The sequence below is a fragment of the Erpetoichthys calabaricus genome, chromosome 13, assembly GCF_900747795.2.
Source record: "Erpetoichthys calabaricus chromosome 13, fErpCal1.3, whole genome shotgun sequence".
Lineage (NCBI taxonomy): Eukaryota > Metazoa > Chordata > Cladistia > Polypteriformes > Polypteridae > Erpetoichthys > Erpetoichthys calabaricus.
In genome coordinates, this window is record NC_041406.2 from 47,783,249 (window position 1) to 47,808,481 (window position 25,233).

The 25,233-nt window shown below is 39.6% G+C and overlaps 2 protein-coding genes across 3 annotated transcripts in view; one reads left to right on the top strand and one right to left on the bottom strand.

The window, feature by feature from the left end:
- oxnad1 (oxidoreductase NAD-binding domain containing 1) overlaps positions 1-6,313 on the bottom strand; it is a 42,845-nt gene extending 36,532 nt beyond the window's left edge. The window contains exons 1-2 of one of the 2 annotated variants that reach the window (XM_028818203.2): positions 6,167-6,313; positions 511-661 (exon numbers count right to left, since the gene is read on the bottom strand). The gene's annotated coding sequence lies outside the window, so the exon portion shown is untranslated. The remainder of the gene's footprint in view (positions 1-510; positions 662-6,166) is intronic. The other variant, XM_028818204.2, reaches the window with a different exon arrangement.
- Positions 6,314-12,446: 6,133 nt separating this feature from the next.
- Positions 12,447-23,311, top strand: LOC114664192 (vitelline membrane outer layer protein 1 homolog). The gene is made up of 3 exons (XM_028818205.2): positions 12,447-12,735; positions 12,870-12,982; positions 22,992-23,311. Exons 1-3 carry the CDS (start codon positions 12,508-12,510, stop codon positions 23,284-23,286), a joined length of 636 nt encoding a protein of 211 aa, XP_028674038.1. The 5' UTR covers positions 12,447-12,507; the 3' UTR covers positions 23,287-23,311.
- The last annotated feature ends 1,922 nt before the right edge of the window (positions 23,312-25,233 follow it).

A 25,233-nucleotide genomic window follows, 5' to 3' on the forward strand; every position in this document is an offset into this window, starting at 1 on the left:
TAATTGAATTTTACATAAAGATGTTAGCACTGATATAAATGTTTAAATTATTGACAGAATTTCATTAAATTCCGCAGAATTGGGGAAAATTTGAAATTATATGATAAAAAATTGAATGAGTACTTATATAAACTATATATATCTATTAAAAAGTTCATTAACAATGCTTCAAAAAATTGTACAAACTTTTTAGTCCATAAAAAAATCTTGTTTTAATCTCCTTTAACTCAGATTTCATTCAATGTCTGATTCTATAACATAATTATATCCTTCACTCTCCCTAAACATATACAAATACTGTAAATATACACAAACACATGACAAAATCACATTTGGCAAATTAGTGGGAGATGTATTTAATAAATGGGAATGTGAAATAGATACTTAATCCAAATACGCTTCACCAATGAAATATGCGTGGGCACCACATAATAAAAACTGCCACCACAGTGAATTTAGTAATTCATTTAGCAGGTCGCACCCTAAGGCAACCAAACTAGCAGCACTCACCTTTGACTTTTTACAATTTCATGTAGAAGAACATGAACCTTCTGCCTTCTTCTACAGTGTCAGAGGGCTGTCCCATGCTGACTGCAAAAGTCATCCATAGCTGTCAGTCTAAAGTGACTGCTGCTGCTGTTGTTTTTTCAGAAGTAATTACCTGAAGATCATTAAAATACAGTACTACGAATTATTACAATGAAGAAATATGTTCCATAGTTAAAAGGCTAGATGAAGCCAACATCATTATATGAGCCAAAATCAAAACAAGTTTGTTGACCTGCTTCATGACCAATTCAAAATTAGCAATTACGTGCACAGACATATAATGTTTTTGTTGTGGATATTCTACTTTTTTCAAAAGCACCATGTTCAAAAATATTTATTCTTGGAACATTATAATGAATTTTTGATGCTTACTAGGCAGATTCCATCTGCATATATTTTTTCTGAAAACGAACTACAAATCCTTTTGTCCTTTATTTTAGCATCTGCATATATTTTTTCTGAAAACAAACTGCAAATCCTTTTGTCCTTTATTTTAGCAATGCAGTCAACAGACACACCTCTGCTTGCTTACTCCAAATTGGCTGATTTAAAAAAATAATAATAAAAGTTATTATTAAAAACATGACAAATGAACACTCTCATATGAAAAATCCTGCCAGCACAAGTACATAAGTTAATATTCTATTGCTGTTGAGTAATTACACAACCACAATCTAAGAACAAATAACTAAAAATAATATACTGCAATTAAGCAACAGTTAATCTGTTCCTGCATATTTTAAACACGCATAAACATACATGCACACACATAGAGGCACATATGCATAGCAACTATTACAACAAGATAAAAATTTCCACTTCAGGTTCTCAACAGATTTATATGTTTTAAAAAACACTTCCAAAGTGATATGTGTGTGTGTGTCAGTATACTGGGTTACAACAACACCAAAGAAAATCACTGAATCCTAATAGCACAGTTTTAGCAGTGTCTGACAATTGCTGGAAGTCATGTTTTTTTCAGCAAAATTACTACAGAACATTTTGTGCTCTGAAATTAAAGAATTTATATATTTTTTTCTACTAAAGCCCCACCATTATGTAGGAAATGTCACATACTAGGCAGATCTGATTATTTTTTGGAATCGTTTCCATGACAAGGTCATAGAGCGCAGATTCCATTAATATCAGGTGCAAGTCATGTTCACAAACTAACTACAAGAAGACACACGAATGCACACCCACACCCTTACTTGTTCATACCAGACAAACCTAAACTTACCAATATGCAGTATGGTCAAATCTAGGCCTTTGGTGAAGTGACTATGCCACTGTGTAACTGCAATTAATTTTTCTAACCCAAGTTTTATATACAGTAGTTGTGCTTTTTGTAGTATTCACTAATCATACTTTTGCATAATATTTTCAAATATGTGATAGATGCATCCCTTGTGACTCTAAATTTGAATAAAGTAGTTTCAGGAATTAAAGGAAATATTTAATCTAACTTATACTTTAGTTTGTACATAATATGTTCAGCTTCATATCTAAAATATTACAATGGTAGCATGGTGGTTTAGGTTCTTAGCACTTATGAGATTGAGTCTAAAGCACCTGGTTATTGTAGTTGTGCAGAGTTTGCATATTCTTTCCACTTCTATGTGGGTTTATCGTCAGCTACATTGGTTTTCCTTCCAAACTGACAAATTTTAATTGTCAATTCTAAATTAATCTCTTGTGAGTAGGCCTCTCACTCCTACATGTCAGTCTTTTATTAAGATGATATACAGATTTTGAAACCAGTTGGCTATTTAAATGTACATTTTTTAAACATCTATAGAAAAATTCCTTACGCCTTCAAAAGAGGTTTATGCACCCCAGGGTCTGAACCATTTGATCTAAAGTAAAGCTTAGACTCTACAGTATATCTAAAGTAAAATTATAGAAATAAGACTTTTTCTTTTTTTTCTCAAATATTCCAAAGTCTGCTCAACACTGAAAAGTTACCTCTTCATTTTCTGTTCCCACCAAGTACTCTATGTATCCACAGACTAAACACACTTTCACAGGGACATAACCAGTTCTAGTAATAACTGATGAAATATAGGGAGTTCCACCTCACACTGCATACTTACACGTTCACCTGTTGCCAGTTTACAGTAAACACACTAACTCCTTGTCAAGGAAACCAAAGCCCTTAGAGACAGTCCCACCAAACTTCACATTGACATATTCACTAATTATAATCCACAGGCTACACACAAACATTATAGGTATACACATTATAAAACATGCTTAATCCACACTTCACTGTGGGCTGGGGCTTATCCCCTGTATGCAAAGCAGGAACCAAACCAGGACAGAATACCCGTCCTTCATATAAGAAACTTGTACACAAATGCAATGGGGCCAATTTTTTTTTCCCTACAGTTGCCAGTTAACCTAACCTACAAGTCTTTGGGTCCATGGATGAGAAACTAGAATACCTGAATTAAAACCTACACAAACAAACAGACAACATTACAATGCCACATCATCCATCTGGTTAAATGCAAGCATCCTTGCTTTCTGTCATGACGCTGTGAAGATCAGCCTGTTGATTTCTCACAAGACCATAAAACAAAAATACCTGTCAGGCCACCATTACTGACTTGTCCTATTGTGGGTGGAGGTGTGGGCTATCACTTCATTTAGTTTTGCTTCCTGCCTTATATTCATCTTCTCCTATTTTAGCCTTGAGATACTTGTCAACTGGACTCAGACATTCACTGTTTGTCTCTGCTGCTCAGCAAATTAGTTTATCAATATTTAACATTTCAAAATATATTTGTGATTTGCTGCATGATCCACAGGTTGTCACTAAACCTGCCTGTTCAAACACTATAATAAGTTGATCCTAAACTGTGCATTTCCTTCACATTCTCCCTGGCTTCCAAATGTTACTAGGATCAGGTTTTAGAATTGTTTTACTGACCTACAGGTCTGTTCTCAACTCTGCTTCTTATTACCTGCAGTCACTGGCTTCTCTGTATATCCCTGCATGACATCTCAACTATATTTCAGCATACATAGTGACTCACCTCCCCTATCACAGACAAGCTGAAATGTATACTATTTTTCAGTTTCTGATTCCAAGCTGTGAAACAAGCCTCTGAACACACCTCAGTGGCTAACGCACTGGCCTTTAAACCACCAGAATGATGATAAAGTCTCGCCTTCTCTTCATTCTGTGACAATAATCAAGTCATTCAGCCACTCTCTGCTTAAATTTAAATAAATAGTATATTACCAATTGTGATGTACCTGATCTTGTAAACTAGTCTCCTGCAAGCATCTCTAAACAAAGCACCTTGGGAATATGTAGGTTTTCAAACCCCATGCCGCGTTCTGGGTATTAATGGGACATCTTGGTCTGTCTCAATTAACCCCCAACTAGCTGTGTGTTTGCTGTAGTGTTAGTTCATCACCTTAACCTGTGAATAATGGCAGAGATTAATTTCTTGGTATCTATTTTGAAATTCTGTTTACTTTTATTTTTTTAATTTCTTACCAATCACTTAAAAATCTGCCAGCAGCCATACCACCTATATTTCAGAACAGTGAATCTAAGCATGTTTGGGCCTGGCCAGTACTTGGAGGGGGAACCTTTTAGGAAAAAATATGGGTTCCTGCTGCAAGAGGTGATGGTGAGGCCAGCAGGGGGAGCTTACCCTGTGGTCTGTGTGTGTGGATACCAATGCCAGAGTGCAATGATAGGGACACTGCTGTAAGAAAGGTGTAGTCCTTCAAATGAGATGTAAAACCAAGGTTCTGTTCTCTCTGTTGTAATAAATGCTTTCTCGGTATGTTTGAAAATATAGGGTGTACCTCAATGTCCTGGATAAATTGCCCATCACAGCCTCATCCCCTGTCCCTTATTGGCTAACTACTTCTTTCACCACCTAAAAGGTAATGTTTGGCGAGTGTACCGGCACAATAATGGCTTACATCACATCATTCAGGTGGATGCTGCGCATTGGCAGCAAAGTAGCTCTCCAATTACCTGTGTAATGCACTTAGAAAAGCATTACATAAATGTAATTAATTATTATGTAAATGTACTGTATATTTGTTATAATGACATATTCTAAATTTTAACCTAGTACATACATTAAATGATTTTTAAAGATTTGGTGCTTTACAGGCAATGCAGTCAGAGCAGCTGTACCACGGCCTATGGGGTCCAGGGTGATTATATGGTTGTTATTTCAAATGGCTTTATTATTAACATGCCTGGCTACCTGACATCTGAAATAAGAGATTAACAGAGTTCTTATTCCAACAAGTCCATAAAGCTCAATTAGGACTACTGCCCTTTTATGTAGATAATATGTTTGACATATCTCATTAGACATTTTTTAATTAGATTAAATTTAATTTCACAGGGGTGTGGGTGGGGTGTATTATTTGTATTAGGGCCTCTATCAGGCTCTTGTTACTAGATTGACAGAAAGTGATTTGGGACAGTGTTTGTTGTGAAATAAAGCATGCTGCTGCTGCTACTACTACTACTACTACAGAGGCTTCTTTTGTGAACAAGGAAGTGTTGACTAATTTTTTACAGAAGAAAGCTCTTATGTGTTTATAACAATTCCTTACAAATGCTTTGAAATCACTTTAGCTTTTTTTATGTCCAGCTTCTCCTGACTTACCAGTATGAGAAAACCCCCACATAGTTATACACTGTTTCACTTGTCTTGATGTCTAGCTATGCAAAGCGTTGAACTTTTTGGTGTTCCCAGATTTTTAGCCCTCTAGACCTGAAAAACCCTGATTATTATTTCACTTTTGAAACATTTGTTGTAGGAAATAACACCCTTATGATAAAGAGTAAACCAATAGATGTCTTCAACAAAAAAGATCAAAACGAAATGAAGTTGTGAACGCCACATCAGCAGCCCATGGGGTCCACCCCTTAATGGGATACGGTAGTCTAAGTTAAACCTTTTCACAAAGCTTTCAAAAAAATGAGAGCGATAATGTAGCGGGGCATGTAGAGTGTCGGGTTATGCTCCTTTGAGGTTACTGATCACGAATTCGACAGTATTTTTCGACATTTGATTTACTACCCGTGGTCCTAATTCTCGAAGAAATTCAAAAATGACAAATTTCAAACAGTAGTATATGGGGTATCATTTAGACAATATCAAGGTCAGTGATTACAAATATAATTTTATTTTTGATCCTTTACTAAAAATCTCGCCCTCTATGAAACTCTATTAGAGGGTGAACAATAACAAATTTCTATCACAATCGAGGATCTTTAGACTCATGATAATGTAATCCTAAATTTGTCCGGTAACTTGCTATATAAACGTTCAATATTAGAAGCCAAACTATTAGTTTCCATTAGTCATATTAAGTAAAATTAGAAAAAATGTGCTTAAAATATTTACCAGTTATGAAACTAATGTCTTGGTTATAAAAATGACAATGACAGTGCCACGGTCCATGAACTGTTCATTAAATCTGCATTTCAAATTCACATCGCAGTTATACAAATTGATGTGCTAATGCACATCTTTTTTTAAAATAAACCAACAAGCTAAAAGTTCCTCTAAGATTACTAGGACACAACAAGTAACCAGCTCTTGTTTCTATGTGAATATGCACTACACACCTTAAAGATGCCGGTAGGAAGACCCTGCTTTTCCCTCATAGCTTACGTTTTCGCAATGAAATAACCTTGTCGCTCTAGCGTCACTTTACCAAACCCTTTCACCCCGGAAACAGTCATCATAAAGCGGGATACCCCCATGAAGCTGAAGAGGTCAACGCCATCTTTACGAGTCAAAAAAAAAAAAAAAAAAAATGCCCGGCTGTGTGCCACTATCATGTGACAAGGTATTCAAGTTGAGCGGCTCCCACATCGCGTGCCACGGAATCCACATTTGACTGTACGATTCGCGCTTGGAAAATTAGTAGTTTGTGTTTGCGCAAAACTGTAACTGTTGAGTTTGAATTTGCGGCATGGTGGTGCAGTGGTTAACAGTTCTGTCTCTGGGATTCAGATTCCACACTTCCTTGTTTTGTGCGTATTTTTTTTTTTTTGTACATCCACCCAGAATGTACAGTATGCTTGCTAGGTTGTTCCTGGTGGTGGCGTGTCATACCCCGTTGCCCAGTGTGTTCTGAGGCTACGAACGTGAATTTGAGAAGCAGGGTTAAGAGTGTGTGGGGTGGAGTTTGCATATTTTCCACTTAATCTGTAAAGCTTTTTCTCCTTGTTTTATCATACATTGCAATGGCAGGACTGTTAGACACCTTTGTATCCGCATTTTACACATCATTATAATGTATTTATAAAAAGACCAAACCACATTGGGGAATGCATTAGTATTTTCTGGAATGAATGAATTAATATATAGTACCAGTCAAAAGTTTAGCCACGCCCAGAAATGTACATGGTTTTGATAAAAACATACCATTTTTATCAAGGTACCATTACATTGACTTTAAAATACCACCAAGGTATTACTAATGTTACTAATGGCTATTACTGCCATGTACATTTTTCATTTATTATTCACATATGACTGCAAAATCCAAATTTCAGCAGCCATTCCTACTGTGTCCCAATAATCCACTCCCTTAGCTTACCCTTATTTAGCCATGTATAAATACTAATTAGTTACTAAAGAGGCCATTGCAATTTCATTAGCACCACTGAAATCTGTTATTCTGTTCCCTTGGTTTGCAAGGTACTGAAATTCCTAAAGTTCAGTTTTGGGTAAAAAAATGAGCAAAAAGAAACAACCCTTTCACTTTCTTTTTTTTTGGTGCAGAGTGATGGTTATTTAATGTGACAGATTGCCAAGGAACTGAAGAACTCATACAATGGTGTCTACTATAGAGAGAAGATGGCATACCTGGTTTAACCAGGACATAAAAAAAACGGGGTATGCCCAAATGCACAACTGCATAAGAGGATAAGTACATCAGAGTACATAGTTTAAGAAACAGGTCCTCAGTCTGCCACTGGGAAAAGATGACTTCAGGATGTTCGCCTAAGAGACAGAGTCTCAAAGATAAAGCCAAATCTGAAACTGGCAAATAAAAAGAAAAGATTAAAATGGACAATACAGTGCAGGCATTCACGAGACTATGACATGGCAAAGGCCTCCTGGAATCATGTTTTCTCCACATTTTCTCTGAATATTTCAGGGTGTATCCAAATGTTTGATTGGTACTGTATAAAAAAATATTATTATATAATATTATGGTTCTGCAGACATTCCTTCACTACAGATAAACTATTCACTTAAGAATGGAAAGTGTTATTTATTTACTGTATTCGGTGTCCAGTAGTTACAATATACAAGAAGAAACAGCAACACATTAGTTTGTGGAAGAGCCAGTGGCAGTTACAGTGCCAGGCTGCACCCTTTGCCATGTCATGACTCTTGACAGTAATTAACTGGGTGGCTCAGTTAATAACATTGTTTTTCTTACAGAATTAAGGACTGTCAATGTCTTGTCAGTGTCACTGGGTTTCATCAAGCACTTTATTTTCCATTACTTCTTTATTTCATTACTCACAAGTTAGTTAGTGAAGTCATTTCTACAAGTTGGTGAAGCCATTTCAATGGAGTTATTCATTTGTGATGCTTTTTTTGTTTGTTTTATTGCTTTTTTCTCACATCCTCCAAGGTGTGCATGTTAAATCAACTGGCAACTTCAAACTGACCCTGTGAGAGTATGTGTGTGAACAGTGCATATCTGAATGTTCAATGTGTTGTGTACCATGAAGCAGATGGGCCACAGCAGCAGAAGAACACATCAGCTAAGAACAGGAAAATGACACTCCAATGGGAATGTGCTCACTAAAAATGGATGATATGGTAGGGGCTCGTAGTGGTAGTGTAATGGTGCAGAGAAATACTTTTTTCTTGGCACACTTTAGGCCTCTTATTGCTGCATTATCATCAAAACCTAAGCATTATTACTGACCAGGTGCACCTCTTTATGGCCCCAATGTACCCTCTTTCAAGTGACTGCTCCCAGCAAGATAATGCACTATGTCACAAAGCACACATAATATGAAAGTGAACACGACAGTGATTTTACTTTACTCCAATTGCATGCATAGTCCCCAGTACAGCAGAACAGGAGTTTTACAGTATTAATGAGTAGCCAAAAAATCTTAAGTGTTTTGATGCTGTCTAGTCAGAATGGGTAAAAATTCTAAAGGAATGTCTCCAGCACTTGAGTCGATGCCATGAAGAATTCATGCTGTTTGGACGTAAAAGGTGATCCTTGCCAGTACTAGGTAAGTGTACCAAATAAAATAACATGTGTAAAACAGATTAATCTAACTTATATAACCACCTTTTACTTTGATTCAGCATCTTTGATGTAAATACATACTAAGCATTGTTAAACTGCCTGGATTGGATTACATTGGTTTGATCCTTCTTTTTTGAGCAGAACTCTGATGATTGACCACTAGATGGAGACAGAGGTTAAATGACTTTGCACTGCTGCCTGCTGCTTGCAACCTCCATATTCTCAAATGTTAAGATTATATCTCTTTATTATAAAAAAAAAATCTTGGAAGGAGACGAGAATTGAATGTCTCAGAGACACTTCCACGTCCTGTGAGACAAGTCTTTGTGCCAAGCAATGTAACCACGCCTGGGGCCGGAAACACCATGAGACAAGAGCTTATGCAAAAAAATTTGGAAAAGTCCTGTGTAGTTATGTCAGACACATTACTTGTAGAGAGAAAGAAACAATATTCACTAGCGGACAGTTATACGTTGCGTTGTCATGATGTAATTCCAAACACGGAATCAAAATTCAATGTGATATTGATGAAAAGGTAAAAGTGAAAAGAGATCAAATATATGGACATAGGTGATATGACAGAAGTGCGCCGCGCGAGATGCAGATCATACGGCATGGCAGCAGCAGCAGCAGTCACAGTCCAGCAGCTGATTGAGCAAAGAGAAGGTAAAAAAAAAACTATGTTTTTCTCATCGTATCACCATTTAAGAGGGGGTGTCGGAAGAGCGATCGCGTCTCCTTGGGGTGCGTCCAGCCCCCCTCCTCACAACACGAGCGGCAGAGACGCAAAGTGGTTGGTGCGTAGCACAGGTGGGAGGGGAAGGGGGAGTGGTGGGGGGGTGCTCAAGCAAAGCGAGCATGGGGCAAAGCCCCCTAGTTAAACATATATTTGGATTTTTTAATTCAGTCATATAAGTGAATGTCAAGATTAATTTAGTTAAGATTAATATTATTAATAGAATCTGGAACACTGAACTAGATTACGTTGGTATGATAATGGATGAAACGATTATTGTTAGCCTTGCAACAAGGAGACTAGGTGCTCCCTTTGTGGAGTTTGTATGTCCTTCCCGTGTCTGTTTGGGGTTTCCTCGAGATGCTCCAATTTACTCCCAAAGTCCACAGACATAGAGGTTGGGTTCATTGGCAATGCTAAACTGGCCTTTGCATACTTTATATGGGTATGTGTTCACACTGCAATGGGCTGCCACTCTTTCCAGGGATTGTTCTGACCTTGCGCCCAATGCTTACTGGTATAGGCTCCAACCTCCCTGCAACTCTGCTGTGAATAAGCAAGTTTGGAAAATGGATGGATGGAATGTTATTGTTAGCCACCCCTTTTCAAACATACTTAGTTCAATTCAGGGTCACATTAAGCTGAGTCTATCTTGGCAGCAAATGAAGCAATCAACTATAAGTGGGTCTAGGTCAATTTCAATTCATATGTTTAGTTGAGAGGGTAAAACTTAATATCCCAGAGCCAAACCCATGTAGGTACAAAGAACTGAAATCCAAGAACTGACATGTAACACTAACCACTGCACTATCATACTACAGGTACCCATCTTCCTCTTTGTTCTCTCTCTCTAAATATATGCAATAGTTTTTATTGTGACTATGCCATTACTTAACTGCTTCAATAAGGTGAGATAGATAGATAGATAGATAGATAGATAGATAGATAGATAGATAGATAGATAGATAGATAGATAGATAGATAGATAGATAGATAGATAGATAGATAGATAGATAGATAGATAGATAGATAGATAGATAGATAGATAGATAGATACTTTATTAATCCCAAGGGGAAATTCACATACTCCAGCAGCAGCATACTGATAAAGAACAATATTAAATTAAAGAGTGATAACAATGCAGGTATACAGACAGACAATAACTTTGTATAATTTTAACGTTTACCCCCCCGGGTGGAATTGAAGAATCGCATAGTTTGGGGTAGGAATGATCTCCTCAGTCTGTCAGTGGAGCAGGACATTGACAGCAGTCTGTCGCTGAAGCTGCTCCTCTGTCTGGAGATGATACTGTTTAGTGGATGCAGTGGATTCTCCATGATTGACAGGAGCCTGCTTAGTGCCTGTCGCTCTGCCACGAATGTCAAACTGTCCAGCTCCGTGCCTACAATAGAGCCTGCCTTCCTCACCAGTTTGTCCAGGTATGAGGCGTCCCTCTTCTTTATGCTGCCTCCCCAGCACACCACTGCGTAGAAGAGGGTGCTCGCCACAACCGTCTGATAAAACATCTGCAGCATCTTATTGCAGATGTTGAAGGATGCCAGCCTTCTAAGGAAGTATAGTCGGCTCTGTCCTCTCTTACACAGAGCATCAATATTGGCAGTCCAGTCCAATTTATCATCCAGCTGCACTCCCAGGTATTTATAGGTTTGCACCCTCTGCACACAGTCACCTCTGATGATCACGGGGTCCATGAGGGGCCTGGTCCTCCTAAAATCCACCACCAGCTCCTTGGTTTTGCTGGTGTTCATATTAGATGATTGAAAAAAAAAAGATTCATATTAGATGAGTGAAAAAATTTTATACTTTTCCATACACCAGTAAGAAAAAGAAGTCATGCAAGTTTTTGTGAATTCAGCAGACTTCCTTATAATAATGGCAGTTCTTAATTTAAATAGCTTTAACATTAGGTTGGCCAAAAACACTCTAAATTTAGGCTTAATCTTTAATAAAGATATAACCTTTTTTGTCAAATAAGATCAGCTTTATCCATCTTTGAAATGTAACAGGATTAAGGATGTAGGGAAGCAATGTGTTCCTGTTAGGCTGTCCTTATCATTTGATTAAAAATACTGCAGTGAGGATCATAATTCAAAACCAGAAACCTGACTACAAGTCTTGACATTGGCAGCAGGCTAAGGTCAGAGCTGTTTTTAAAATCCCTTTTTGATGTTAAAGCCATGCTGTACAGTGTACAGATCTCAAATGTTACAAGGTTAAATACAGTTTCTGAAAGGATCAGAGCTTCTAGATAAATAAAGCCACTAATCATTAACCTGCCAATATAAATTCAAGGTCAGGTTTAGTGCTTTGTGTACCTAGTAAAATGAAATTCTTACTAGTGACAGTAATACAAAATTAACAAAAGACACACTCTCTCTATATATATATATGTATATTGTGACAATAGATGTCGCTATACCAGCGCTTCACCCGACACATACAGACACGGGAGGCACACTAATAAAAAATTTTTTATTTTTTATTTTTCTTCACCTGTGGGCAACACCTTCCCCGTTTCCCACAGGATATTTAAAGGGATTTACTGTATGTTTAGCAGTTCAGAAGAAGTGAACTTTAATGAAGTAAAAAAAAAAAGAAAAGCATTATCTGGAAACAATTTAACCAAAGCATCGGTTAGGCTGCCATGTTTCCCAGGAGCAGTGTGGTTCCTTCACCGAAGCACACCTGGTTTTCAAAGTCATTCCTCATTATCATGTACTTCCAAAGATATCAACACAACAAGTCTGTTTCTTCCACAAAAGTTCCCACGTCCATTAATTATTACTTATGATAAGTGTAAATTCATGTTCTCCTGTGGATCTAGCCCAATGAGCAGAAATAGTTTAAATAGGAGGTCCCCTTAGAAGGACACCTTTACTGTGCGAGTTATTAGCACAATAGGGCATTTGCAGTCACGATGAAGATGGTAGCCACACAAAGTCCTGTGCTCCTTTTTACTTTCTTACTGCTCTCTGTTGTGTCCTGTGAATTAGAACTGACCAGCAATGTCATAAAAGCAGGTAGTATGTTTACAAACAGGCAGTACTACAGCACAATCAATGTCACTAATGGAGGAGAGTTTGGACAATGGACCTGGCTTGAAATATGTCCTGAAGGTTTCTACGCTATTGGCTACAGCCTGAGGGTAATCTACCCATAACTGTACATTTCAATTTCGTCAGAAACTCACATTTCATATTCTGGATAACCTATTTAATTTGCTAGGATTTTTCCTTATTTTAACGAACTTTTCAAACTCTTAAAATGCTGTTTTTACAGGTGGAAGCATATCAAGTAGGTGGGGATGACACTGCCTTGAATGGGATACGCTTGTACTGCTCAAGACTCAATGACAGAAGCATCCTTTATACTGTGGAATCTCATACTGGACTGTAAGTTTTTATTTTTTATATTACAGTATCATTGCAATATTTATGTGTATTTACTCTATTCTTCTGCATGGTTAGATATAGGATATTCCTGCCAGTGTGAGTTCTCATCTGCTTCCTAGGGCATCACTATGCCCCATCTCAGAGTTACATTGCGCTGTCCTAGATGCAGTTTTATTTTATATGTATGTACAAGGGTGGAGTAAGTAAGTTTACAATTGTGAGTATGCAAAACAGAGTTTATTCTTGCATTATTACTTATTTATTAATTATTGTATTATTTACAATAATCTCTTATACACTGTATATTTCTCTTCTGGTTCATCCTGCTTCCACTTCAAAACCGGTCCTGCCCACACGCAGCTGACACGGCATTTCTCAATTCCTATTCGTCCTCCTCCAAACCCTTCCCCACGCTGCCTGCGGCTCCTCTTCAAAACCGGTCCCGCCCACACGCAGCCAACACGGCATTTCTCGATTCCTATTCGTCCTCTTCCATGTCATGCACTATACTGGCCTGCTGAGCCTAATACATCCAACAAGTACTCGAGGTGCTGCCACAATGGTAAAGTAGCTTTACCACCTTTGTGGGAGCCACCTGTGTCTTTACAACAGCTTCTTACAGGCAAACATCAGAAGCTAAAAATTATCGTGAAGACATTCGAGAATACAACTCTTCTCTAGCATTTGCTTCCATGGGTGCACAGATAAGTCAACCTCCTGGCCACGGACCATACTGTTTTAAAATACACGGGCAAATTTATCACCAAATCTCTCCACTATACGCTAACACTTCTACCTCTCCAGGATATGGACAGTTTGTATGTTTTTGACACAGCGCAAGCTACTGAAGTACGCTTACGAAATAAAGCAAACTCTGCATGCAGCGCAAATTTACTTTTCCAGCTAGATTCCACGCTCAGAACCATCAACCCCTTTGCTAAATCATACAAACACATGCATGAAACCGCTCAGTCCAATCCAAAAGCATTTGTACAAATGGTTTTCAAGGAAAACCCTAGGCAGGATTTATGACAATACAATGCCCCGACATGTCACACCGATGTTGCAGTGATTTTGGTCGGAGAAGATTGTGAACCGCCTGCCGAAAGTGCCATTTGCATCTATCCCATAGGCAACTCCTGTAAACAGATTTCCATGCTCAATATGAATTGCGATCCTATGGCTTACCCACTTTTATTCCCTTACGGAGACATTGGCTGGCACAAAGATTTAGAACATGTTCCCAATAAAAGAACCGCCAAGCGAATAAGGCTTACTCAGTGCCAATTTTACACGTACAGATTAGCAATGAGGAATACATTTAGTATTTTGCACTCCAGTGGCAAACTATTCCAACAGTACGTCGTAGATCCATCCATCCATCCATTTTCTAACCCGCTGAATCCGAACACAGGGTCACGGGGGTCTGCTGGAGCCAATCCCAGCCAACACAGGGCACAAGGCAGGAACCAATGCGTATGTTAAAACAGAGGGCGCACGTCTCAACTATCTCAGATTACATCAACAAGATCTGCGCGTGGAACAATACAAAGGACTATCAGGCGCACTGCAAGCAAACGCTGAAAATAACAACATACGTGTAGGCAAAATGATCATATTACCGTCTACATTTCCAGGAAGTCCAAGATACATGCAACAAAACTATCAGGCTGCCATGGCCATAGTACGTAAATTCGGAAAGCCTGATTTATTTATCACTTTCACATGTAATCCTGTTTGGCCGGAAATTCTACATGCACACTGCGTCTTTCAAGAAGTATTTATTTCTTCTTGATTTCTGAATTCCTTTCTCATCGTTTTCCGTTCCTATTCTTACACCACCATATGCTATGGCGGGCATTGCCTAGTTGAGTTAATAAAGCTATTATTATTATGATTGAGTTAATAAAGATATTGTAATAATCATAACCTACATGTCTTTTTTCCATACAATAACCTGTAAACCTACCCATCTATCTATCTATCTATCTATCTATCTATCTATCTATCTATCTATCTATCTATCTATCTATCTATCTATGTGATACAGTACCTGCCAAATAATACAAAGAGTACACATCTTATGTTTTGCCCCATATATATATAAAATCAGACTGTGATTCAGATCTATGAATGTAATACTCCAGTCATCACCCTGTCAAGTAACACTGGTCAACAAGCATTGTGTTACTGGGAGTCTTTCACCTTTACATTAACAGGTTTCACTTGCTGACTCCAAATCTGAAAACCGTTTTCGTCCAGCACGTCCCATTTTTTAGTTATGATGTTCCAGGTCTTGGACAAATCGGGTGACTGGACAATAAAAGCGGATAACCATTTTAATAAATACTGGTAATTCCACTAGGAATGCCATTGACATAAATGATTTCGTCACACATTACTAACAGCTGTGAGTTGTTTACCTTGTCATTATTAATTTTATTTAAAAATTATTAATCTTTAATTAGCAAAAAAAATATTTGTTACTGATTACCAGGTCTTATATGACTCTAAAGCATAATAACACAACTCAGACATGACAGTGCAGTAGATAGAGGTTTTACTGTTAAACATAACATTGCATTTCAGGGCATTTTGTTTGTTAGATTCACCATTACTTTGAAAATTTTGTCAAGGAGATGGACAGAAACAGCAATGCATTTAAGAAATAAGTTTGGTCTTGAGAAAAGTGAAGCCAAAACTAAGGAAGGTGTTTTTGTTGTTCCTGAAATCCGTGAACTGATGCTTGACAATGAGTTCAAAAGGAAACTGAAGCCAACTGAATCAGCAGCATGGGAAGCATTTGTGCAGGTTGTCCAGAATTTTCTTGGCAGTCACAGACCAGAGAATAATGCTGAGCTTGTGGAGAACCTGCTGAAAGCGTATCAGCTTATGGGAGCCAGAATGTCACTGAAGATGCATTTTTTACATTCTCATCTCGACTTTTTTCCACCAAATCTGGGCGATGTCAGCGATGAGTATAGGGAAAGATTTCATCAAGATATAAAGGTGATGGAAAACTGATATTGGGGGAAATTCACTTCAAGCATGATGGGTGACTACTGTTGGTTCTTGCAAAGAGAGATGTGCAGTACAAGTGCAAAAGCGAGTGCTTCCAACATTTTTGGGCATGCTGACCTCACTTTTATATTGAGGTAAATTGACATAAATATACTTTAACATGTCTCTGGTATCGTCTTCTGGTTTGTTTTCTGAATAAACACATCAAAGCAATTTTGGTGGGACAGAGTTCAAACTCCAGATATCGTATTGATATATTATATTGATATTCAAAAGTGTCAAAACGTCAATGATGTGTATCTCAAAAACCTGACGTGCTAGCTTAATTCAGATTTCATATATGAAATCAGTGTAAAAAACTTAATAAAGAGCTCCTCTGAAGTTCCCAGTAGCAAACAAAAAATATTTTTTGTAGACTATAATCGAACCAGCCACTGTGGTGCAACGTCAGATGCTTTGCCTCAGGTGCTGATGTCTGAGGTTCGATCCCCATAAGGGGAAGCAAAGGTACACCTGATGAGTCACAATTAGGGCAAAACATATGTCATGTACTCTTTATATTACTTGACAGGTATTTGATCACATATTTATGATCTTCTTCTCGCAACTGAGAGGATGTGGCAGATTTTTGCCGACTGGTAACCATCCATGTAATCAGATTGCGTTTCAGACTTATGAATATATATATATACACAGTATCTATATACAGTATATACTTGTATATACAGTATGTGCTTTCTGGGATATGCTTTAGCTCCCAGTGACCCTGCTCAGGATTAAACAGGCTTGTAAACTGGTATGGTATACCATATATGTATATATTTATGTATAACACAACAAGAGTAGTGGTTATTATTTCTGCCTCACAGATCCAGCATACTGGTTTTAAATCCCACACTTGGTTCTTGTATGTGTGTAGTTTGTACATTCTCCGTATTTCTGCATCGCTTTTCTTTGTGTATGGTTTTTCTCCCACATGCCCTACGACATGCAGGTTAGGTAAACTGGAAACTGTAATTTGGCTCTGTCAGGAATGTGGATATGTGCATTGTTGGGCCCTGCTATGGACTGATGCCCTCTCCAAGACTGTTTCCTGCTTTTCACTCAGTGGTGCCAGGATAGACTGATCTCCCAACCCCACCATGTCCCTGAATTGAATTACTCAAGTTTGAGAACGTTATATTATGTTTAAATTGTGTTTTTTATATGTACGGTGATCAAAATGTTTTGAGAAATGCCAGTAAATCCAAATGAGTTTTATTTTTCAACATAATCACTGTGAACACAAATATACGTGTTATAAAGTTAAGGAAGCCTATCTTCACCACTAAAAATGTTTGGTCTTGCATAGGCAGTCACTATTCTTTCGCTAACTTGTTGTCTTTATCACTGGTATAGCGCCTGCCACTAACCCAGCAGACTGGGGAAAAGGTGGTAGTGACTCAGGGTCAGGTCTGAAGAACATGAGAGCTGTAATACGTCTTCATATCCACACTTTCACAAAGCAGCCTTTGAACCCTGTGCAGTGTGAATGGGGGGGACCATCACAAAGCTGAGGGAGGGGATGGATGACAGCTTTTCTTGCTGCATTTTCTTGATTGATTGCCACAAATGCCAAAGCAAATTAGTTTAATATTGTCCAGTTACAAGGGCCTTTGAAGTCCTGTGATTATTATGAACTAACTCCAAAAAAGCATCCAAATGATCTTGTCTGGGGCTTGAGCTACTTTGGTACTGGAGAATCACCACACTTCCATTGTTTCAATTCTTGTTTGGACTCTCCGTCTTAATGATGTATCCAACTTTGAACTACAGTTATAAAGAATTTTTTAAAATTTCACTTGGACCAAATCTGTTAACTTGATATTCTCCTTGAAACACTTGATAATGTGATGCTCCATTACAGGAGACTTCCATCATGGGCAGATCTTGCTAATATTTATTTGTTAAGGAAGAATGGGCTTAACTGACTCACAGCTGGTACATATACTGTCTCACACACTCACCATCATTCTGTGGTTTTTCTGTTATAAATTCCTCCATAGTTGCAATATTTTCTTCTGTCGCCGGTGTCGAAGTCCAGCCAGTCCTAGGGTTATCTTTGAGAGACAGTCTGTCATTATAGAATTCTTCAACTGAACATTTTGTGAGGTCTGCTCCTGGTACACATTGACTAGTCAAGAATAAATCATCAAAGGCATATTATTCTCTGTTATTACAAATTCAAAGATGGCACGATATTTAATGGTGCTGTTTTTGTCATACATGTTGACTTGGTTCTTAAATAAAAAACATACACTATAAGGGGTGGCACGGTGGCGCAGTGGGTAGCGCTGCTGCCTCGCAGTTGGGTGATCTGGGGATCTGGGTTCGCTTCCCGGGTCCTCCCTGCGTGGAGTTTGCATGTTCTCCCCGTGTCTGCGTGAGTTTCCTCCAGGCGCTCCGGTTTCCTCCCACAGTCCAAAGACATGCAGGTTAGGTAGATTGGCGATTCTAAATTGGCCCTAGTGTGTGCTTGGTGTGTGGGTGTGTTTGTGTGTGTCCTGCGGTGGGTTGGCACCCTGCCCGGGATTGTTTCCTGCCTTGTGCCCTGTGTTGGCTGGGATTGGCTCCAGCAGACCCCCGTGACCCTGTGTTCGGATTCAGTAGGTTGGACAATGGATGGATGGATGGATGGATACACTATAAGCCAGATATACAAGAAATGTTTTCAAATGTTTTAGTACATGGAAGCTAATGTTTAGTACTGTGCAAAATTAGCATCATACAATGCCCCTTTCAGGTTCATGCTCATTGTTTTGATCACCCTTCATATATATGTATACTAGAAGCAGCACCTGGTATTGCACAGGTAAGTAATTTTAAGCTCTGGTCCTGTTGTCTGCTAGTCTGGCTTCAGTCTGTTCTGGTCTTTCACTTGCTTTGAACCACCACCAGATGTCACTGTTGTTCAAAGTGTAGTAAAGAGGATAACAATTCTTAAAGGTACCCCCAGGGTCAAACGTTTGTGGCACGGGTGAGCAATGTTGGTCTGGGAGGGCCGCAGTAGCTATAGCTTTTGTTCTAACAACTTGGTTAATTAGAAAACAGTCCTTGCCAATAACAGATCTTATTTAATTTCAAGGCTTGTTATTGTTTTAATTCTGCAATATGAGGTCATTCTTATATCGCAGTTTATTTCCTTTCCAAGGATGTCACTCAAATGATTTAAACTGGATAAGTAATTTTCAGTCCTTCATTTTTTCTGTTTAGTTTCTTTCTGAGTATTTAATTAAACCAAACAGTTCACAATGAATATATACAGGTGGAAATGGAGACAAATTAGATAGAAAACAGCCAGATCCTTTTGTTATTTGCATCTGATAGATAAAAAGGAGCAATTCAAATTATAAATGCATCAGTTTAATACTAATATAACCAATCAAGTGTTTGAAATATTAATGACTGAGACAACTAAAATGAAACAGAAAACTTTCACTTGAGCAATAAGTGCTTCATCTGCAATAAATGACTTCTCATGAAGAAAATGGATTGCAACAAAAACCTGCAGCCACTGTGGCCCTCCAGGACAAACGCTGCTGACCACTGGTTTATGGTCTTCCCTTATTCAAATGCGGGATGTTTACAAATTTTGGCAGAGATTGTACAATTGTGTGAATTTGTATACTGGATGTACATACTGTGTGTCTGAGGTATTTATATATATTGTAAGGTTTCTAAATTCTTTTGGGACTCCTCCTAACTCCCCAAAGCACGATCGCCATGTCTGTGGAAGACAGCCTATCATTTGCCGGGGCAACCGCAGGCTCCCAGCGCTGTAGCAGCTCGCAGTGAAAGCAAATCCGAGCCGACTGCTTTCACGCTATAAGTGCCTGTCGTCGATGGGTAATGCAAGGAACATTATAAATGCAGGGAACAGTATTACTTGGCCACTAACCTGGCCACGACCCTGCCTGATTGCTCTGTCTGTGTATAGGAGAGTGGTAGATCACGCTACAATAAATAACTGTGCTGTTCCTGTTTCAAGCTGAATAAAGCTGTTTTTGCTAAAGTACTGAAACTCAGCCTCATGTTTTGGGGCGCAAGACAGGGACTCACACGTCACATGGTACCAGAAGTGGGGTCCTTGCACCGATGGATCCCCAAAAAGTATGGCAACCCCCGGAGCAAGATGAGGCTCTGGTGGCTGCCCCTGCCTTGGTGCGGCCACAAGATGTGCTGCCGAAGATGGCTCCTTCGGATGACCCAGAGTGTTTCCTATTCTGCTTTGAACATATGGCAACATTTATGCGGTGGGGAAGGGAGCCTGGGCAGCTATTTTGGCCCTTCAAGCCGTACAGCTATTTTTGCCCTTTCCTCCTGAAAGACTTGATGATTATGACTACCTGAAGCAACAGATGCTCCAGGGCCACCGGTTTCGTCTGTGGCATATTGATCTGGATTGCCCTGTATGAGGACAGATCCAGGACTTAGTGGACCTGATTCAAAGCTGAATCCGTGGAGACCCTTTCGAGTGCATTGTGGACATATCGCAATTGATGCAGTCCTGTCAGGGACAGACGAGAGCCTTTGTGATGAAAAGCTATGGAGCAACATCCAGTCGCAGCTGGATTTCACCCGCAGACTAGAGGGTGCACAAGCCACCTGGAAACAACGGGGTTACCCAGTGTGAATACCATAGTGCAGATTAAACACAGCTGCTTCCGCTGTGATCAACTGGGACATCTGGCTCGGCAGTGTCACCTCCCACCTGTGCAAACAATGGCTATCGGTCTGGCCCAGGTATGCGGCTCGCAAGTTTCCCCCAAGATGTTAAAAGAGGACAATTTTAAGGTCTCTATTACGTTGGCCAGACGAGAATTCTCTGCACTGTTGGACTCTGGTAGCAACCTCTGCGTAGTCCTCCATGACTTACTGTGGCATAACACCATTGACAAAGTAAACATCCGTTGTGTCCATGGGGACATAAAAACATTCAAGACTATATTACTACCTCTGTAATTTAAAGGGAAGAACTTTAAGGTTTGGACTGCCATATCAGACACCTCACCCTGGCCACTCCTAATAGGAAAAAGGAATGCCCTGTTCCCACGGGTCTTGGCCACCTGCAGGGGTTGGACGATGACGTTCGTGACTGCTGAGTCTCCGCCGGCAGCACTAGTGATGAGTGAGCTGGGGGAGCTGAAGAAGGAGGTGGGCTGAGATCGGAAGGAGTCAGTGACTGCATTTTAACTTCTGTTTTTATTGGATTTATTTATTATATTTTTTATCCCCCACTCTTCACTTGGTTTTTATGGACTATTTATGGACCTTTGGAACACTGCACTGTGGACACTGTTTTTTGTTTTGATTCTTTTAATAAAAGCACCTTTACACTTTTCCACCATCCCATTGCTCCATGTGAGATTTGTCCCCATTAGTCAGCTCAGTTTGGTCATAACTATCGACGGTATTGGGTTCAAGAGGCTCCCATATGTGAAGAGTGAGTCTGGAGTGAACCCACATTGTCACATATGCACCTTTGCTTCCCCTTACGGCAATTGAACCTTGGATGCCAGTGCCTGGAAGCCTCTGACGTTGTGCCATGGTGGCTGGTTCACTCACTCGACAGGGTGAAGACTATATATATACTAGGGGGTTCGTCCCTGCTTGCCAACCCTCCCAGCCTGTGCTATGCGCCAGCCACTTCGCGTCTCTGCCACTCGCATTGTCTGAATGCACCCCAAGGAGATGCGGTCGCTCCTCCGAAACCCCCTCTTAAACGGTGATACAATGGGAAACAAATGTTTTTTTTTTACCTCCTCTTTGCTCCATCAGCTGCTGGATTGCTGCTGCTGCTGTGCCACGTGATCTGAATCTCACACGGTGCTTCAAACATTTAAAAGCCTTTACAGCAGCTGTCCCACTCTTTGTCTTTTATTTCCGTCCCCAGGCGTGGTTAAATCTCTTGGCACAGTCTTGTCTTGTGGGACATGAGTTCTTGATATTTTTTAGTTTATAATTTAAAAAACGGAATAAGAATCTGAAAATCTAATACCATCACATTAAAGTAATATAAAATTATGATACCAAACATATATATCGGTTTTAAAATAAGACTGATTTAAACCGTGACAAAAAAATGTAACATAAAAACGTGACATAAAATTCTTGCACAAAATCATTGCACTTTTAGGCTTAGAATTTTATATATAGAGATTAGATATATACACTTTTTCCTTCTGTGTCTTGCCAGCAACAGTAGCAAATTCTCAGTCAGTCATAAAAGATTTAGCATCTGCAGAAGGACAAATGAGGTCAATTTTAATTTAGTGCTGAGAAAGACCACCTAAATCATATTTCTGGTGTACTTGGAAGCTCAGAAAGTGCAAACGAACAAAGCCAAAGGAAATTAAAAATTTAGAAGGCAATGGCAACATAGCACACTTAATAGCATATTTAATTTCGTTAATTTCAGTTGGAGGGTGATATCTGTGCCAGCTGTTGTAACTGCCTTATGCCTGGCCTGCTTTTAATCTGATCTGCTAAGACTCGCTACACCCCTCAATACCACAACACAATGAAAGCAGTGATTGATGGTCTGTATTATTGCAGAGAGAATTGGGAAGTTTCTTACATGAAAGATGGAGATGATGTTGATAATGTTCAGATCCACTTATTTTATCTTTCCATTTTTTCTTTTAGTGTCATGTCAGCAAACTCTCAATCGGTCTCAGACAACATGCCAGCTCATCACGGGGCCTACCTAACCTCATTCAGTTTGTGGCAATTTAGAATCAACAGCTAAGCTAACGTGTGTATTTTGGAGGAAAGAAAACGTAAATAGATTCTGAGAGAATTTGATTAGACCGACAGACAAATCTTAAAGCCGTGATATTGCAGAGCTAAACACTGTTACCCAGTACTTATTTCATTTTTTTCTTTCAAAATTAATATCTGCTGTTGAACCATCAACCAGGTTTTCTCATTGCTTATTTAATATTAACAGGTTTGGTGACTGGACTCAGACGCTTTGGTGCCCTAGTGGTGTTCTGAAGTCTTTCCAGCTAAGAGTCGAGCCTTACCAAGGTATCCTTGATGATACTGCAGCCAACAACATCAAGTTCCGCTGCAGCAGTTCTCCCGTCCTTGAGGGATTTGGCCAAACATTTGGCGATTATGGGAAATGGAGTGACGAATGCAAAGAAGGGGGTATCTGTGGAATCGAAACCAAACAGGAACCTTATCAGGTTGGTTTGGATGACACAGCCCTGAATGATGTACGCTTCTTTTGTTGCAAATAAAGAAATATGGCTGATTTACCTTTGATGGAGTTGTCCTGTAGTGAGTTACAAGTTTCCTTTTATTTACTTTGTGCATTTGTAAAACAGTGTAAGAAAGGAATACAGTATATTTATACATGGCACGTCATCTGTGGGGCGGCACGGTGGCACAGTGGGTAGCGCTGCTGCCTCGCAGTTGGGAGACCTGGGTTCACTTCCCAGGTCCTCCCTGCGTGGAGTTTGCATGTTCTCCCCGTGTCTGCGTGGGTTTCCTCCGGGCACTCCGGTTTCCTCCCACAGTCCAAAGACATGCAGGGTAAGTGGATTGGCGATTCTAAATTGGCCCTAGTGTGTGCTTGGTGTGTGGGTGTGTTTGTGTGTGTCCTGTGGTGGGTTGGCACCCTGCCCGGGATTGGTTCCTGCCTTGTGCCCTGTGTTGGCTGGGATTGGCTCCAGCAGACCCCCGTGACCCTGTGTTCGGATTCAGCAGGTTGGAAAATGGATGGATGGATGGACGTCATCTGTGAAACATAGTGGAGGTAGTGTTATGGCATAGGCATGTGTGACTGCCAATGGAAGTGGGTCACTGGGGTTCACTGATGATATGACTACTGACAAAAGTTGCTGGACGATTTTTGAAGTGTACAGGCTACACTGTTTGTTCAGATTCAGACAAATGCTGCAAAACAGTCAATGCTTCAAAGTACACGTGGACAATGACCAAAAACATATTGTGACAGCAAACCAAGTGCTTTTCAAGGCCTAGAGGTGGAATATTCTTCAATGACCAAGTCATTCAACTGACCTCAACCCAATTGGACATGCATGTCACTTGCTGAAGACAAAACATATGGCAGAAAGTCCAATGAACAAGCAGCACCTGAAGACAGCTGCAGTAAAGGCCTGGCAAAGCATCAGTAGGTCTGAAACCCAGCACTTGGAGAAGGCCATGGATTCCTGACTTCAGAATGCCAAGAACTTTCAACCAGGTATTGAAAATGATCATTATATTCATGATTACATTAGTTTGTCCAAATACTTTTCAGCCCCTGAAAATGGAGGGGGGGGGGGGGGGGGGGGGGGGGTCATGTATAAAAATGGCTGTCTTTTCTAAATGGCTCATACAATATTTTTGTTAAATGCCGCAAATTAAAACTGCAAGTCTGCACTTCAATCACGTCTTGACTGCCTCATTTCAGATCCATTGTGGTGGAGCACAAAGCCAGAATTATGAAAATTGTGTCACTCTCCAAATACTTATGGTTTTGTAACTGCATATACTACATATATTTCTATATATGCATATGTATATGTACGGTATATATATAATGCAAAGTTCACTCACTCACTCTCTCATCATCAAAAACACCTGTTTAGCTAAAATTTAGCAGGATGGTACATCTAAGTTAGTTGGTATCCAACTAAGGACATTTTGATCTATCTATCTATCTATCTATCTATCTATCTATCTATCTATCTATCTATCTATCTATTTATCTATCTATATTTATATATTGTGACTGTAGTCTATACTATACCCGACTATACTTCCTTAGAAGGCTGGCGTCTTTCAACATCTGCAATAAGATGCTGCAGATGTTCTATCAGACGGTTGTGGCGAGCACCCTCTTCTACGCGGTGGTGTGCTGGGGAGGCAGCATAAAGAAGAGGGACGCCTCACGCCTGGACAAAACTGGTGAGGAAGGCAGGCTCTGTTGTAGGCACGGAGCTGGACAGTTTGACATCCATGGCAGGGCGACGGGCACTGAGCAGGCTCCTGTCAATCATGGAGAATCCACTGCATCCACTGAACAGTATCATCTCCAGACAGAGGAGCAGCTTCAGCGACAGACTGCTGTCAATGTCCTGCTCCACTGACAGACAGAGGAGATCGTTCCTCCCCCACACTATGAGACTCTTCAATTCCACCCAGGGGGGTAAACGTTAAAAATTATACAAAGTTATTGT

Coding starts and splice junctions, on each gene's coding strand:
- LOC114664192 (XM_028818205.2), top strand. CDS start 12,508: ATGAAGATGGTAGCCACACAAAGTCCTGTGCTCCTTTTTACTTTCTTA. Junction 12,736..12,869: donor CTATTGGCTACAGCCTGAGG/GTAATCTACCCA, acceptor CTGTTTTTACAG/GTGGAAGCATATCAAGTAGG. Junction 12,983..22,991: donor GTGGAATCTCATACTGGACT/GTAAGTTTTTAT, acceptor TAATATTAACAG/GTTTGGTGACTGGACTCAGA.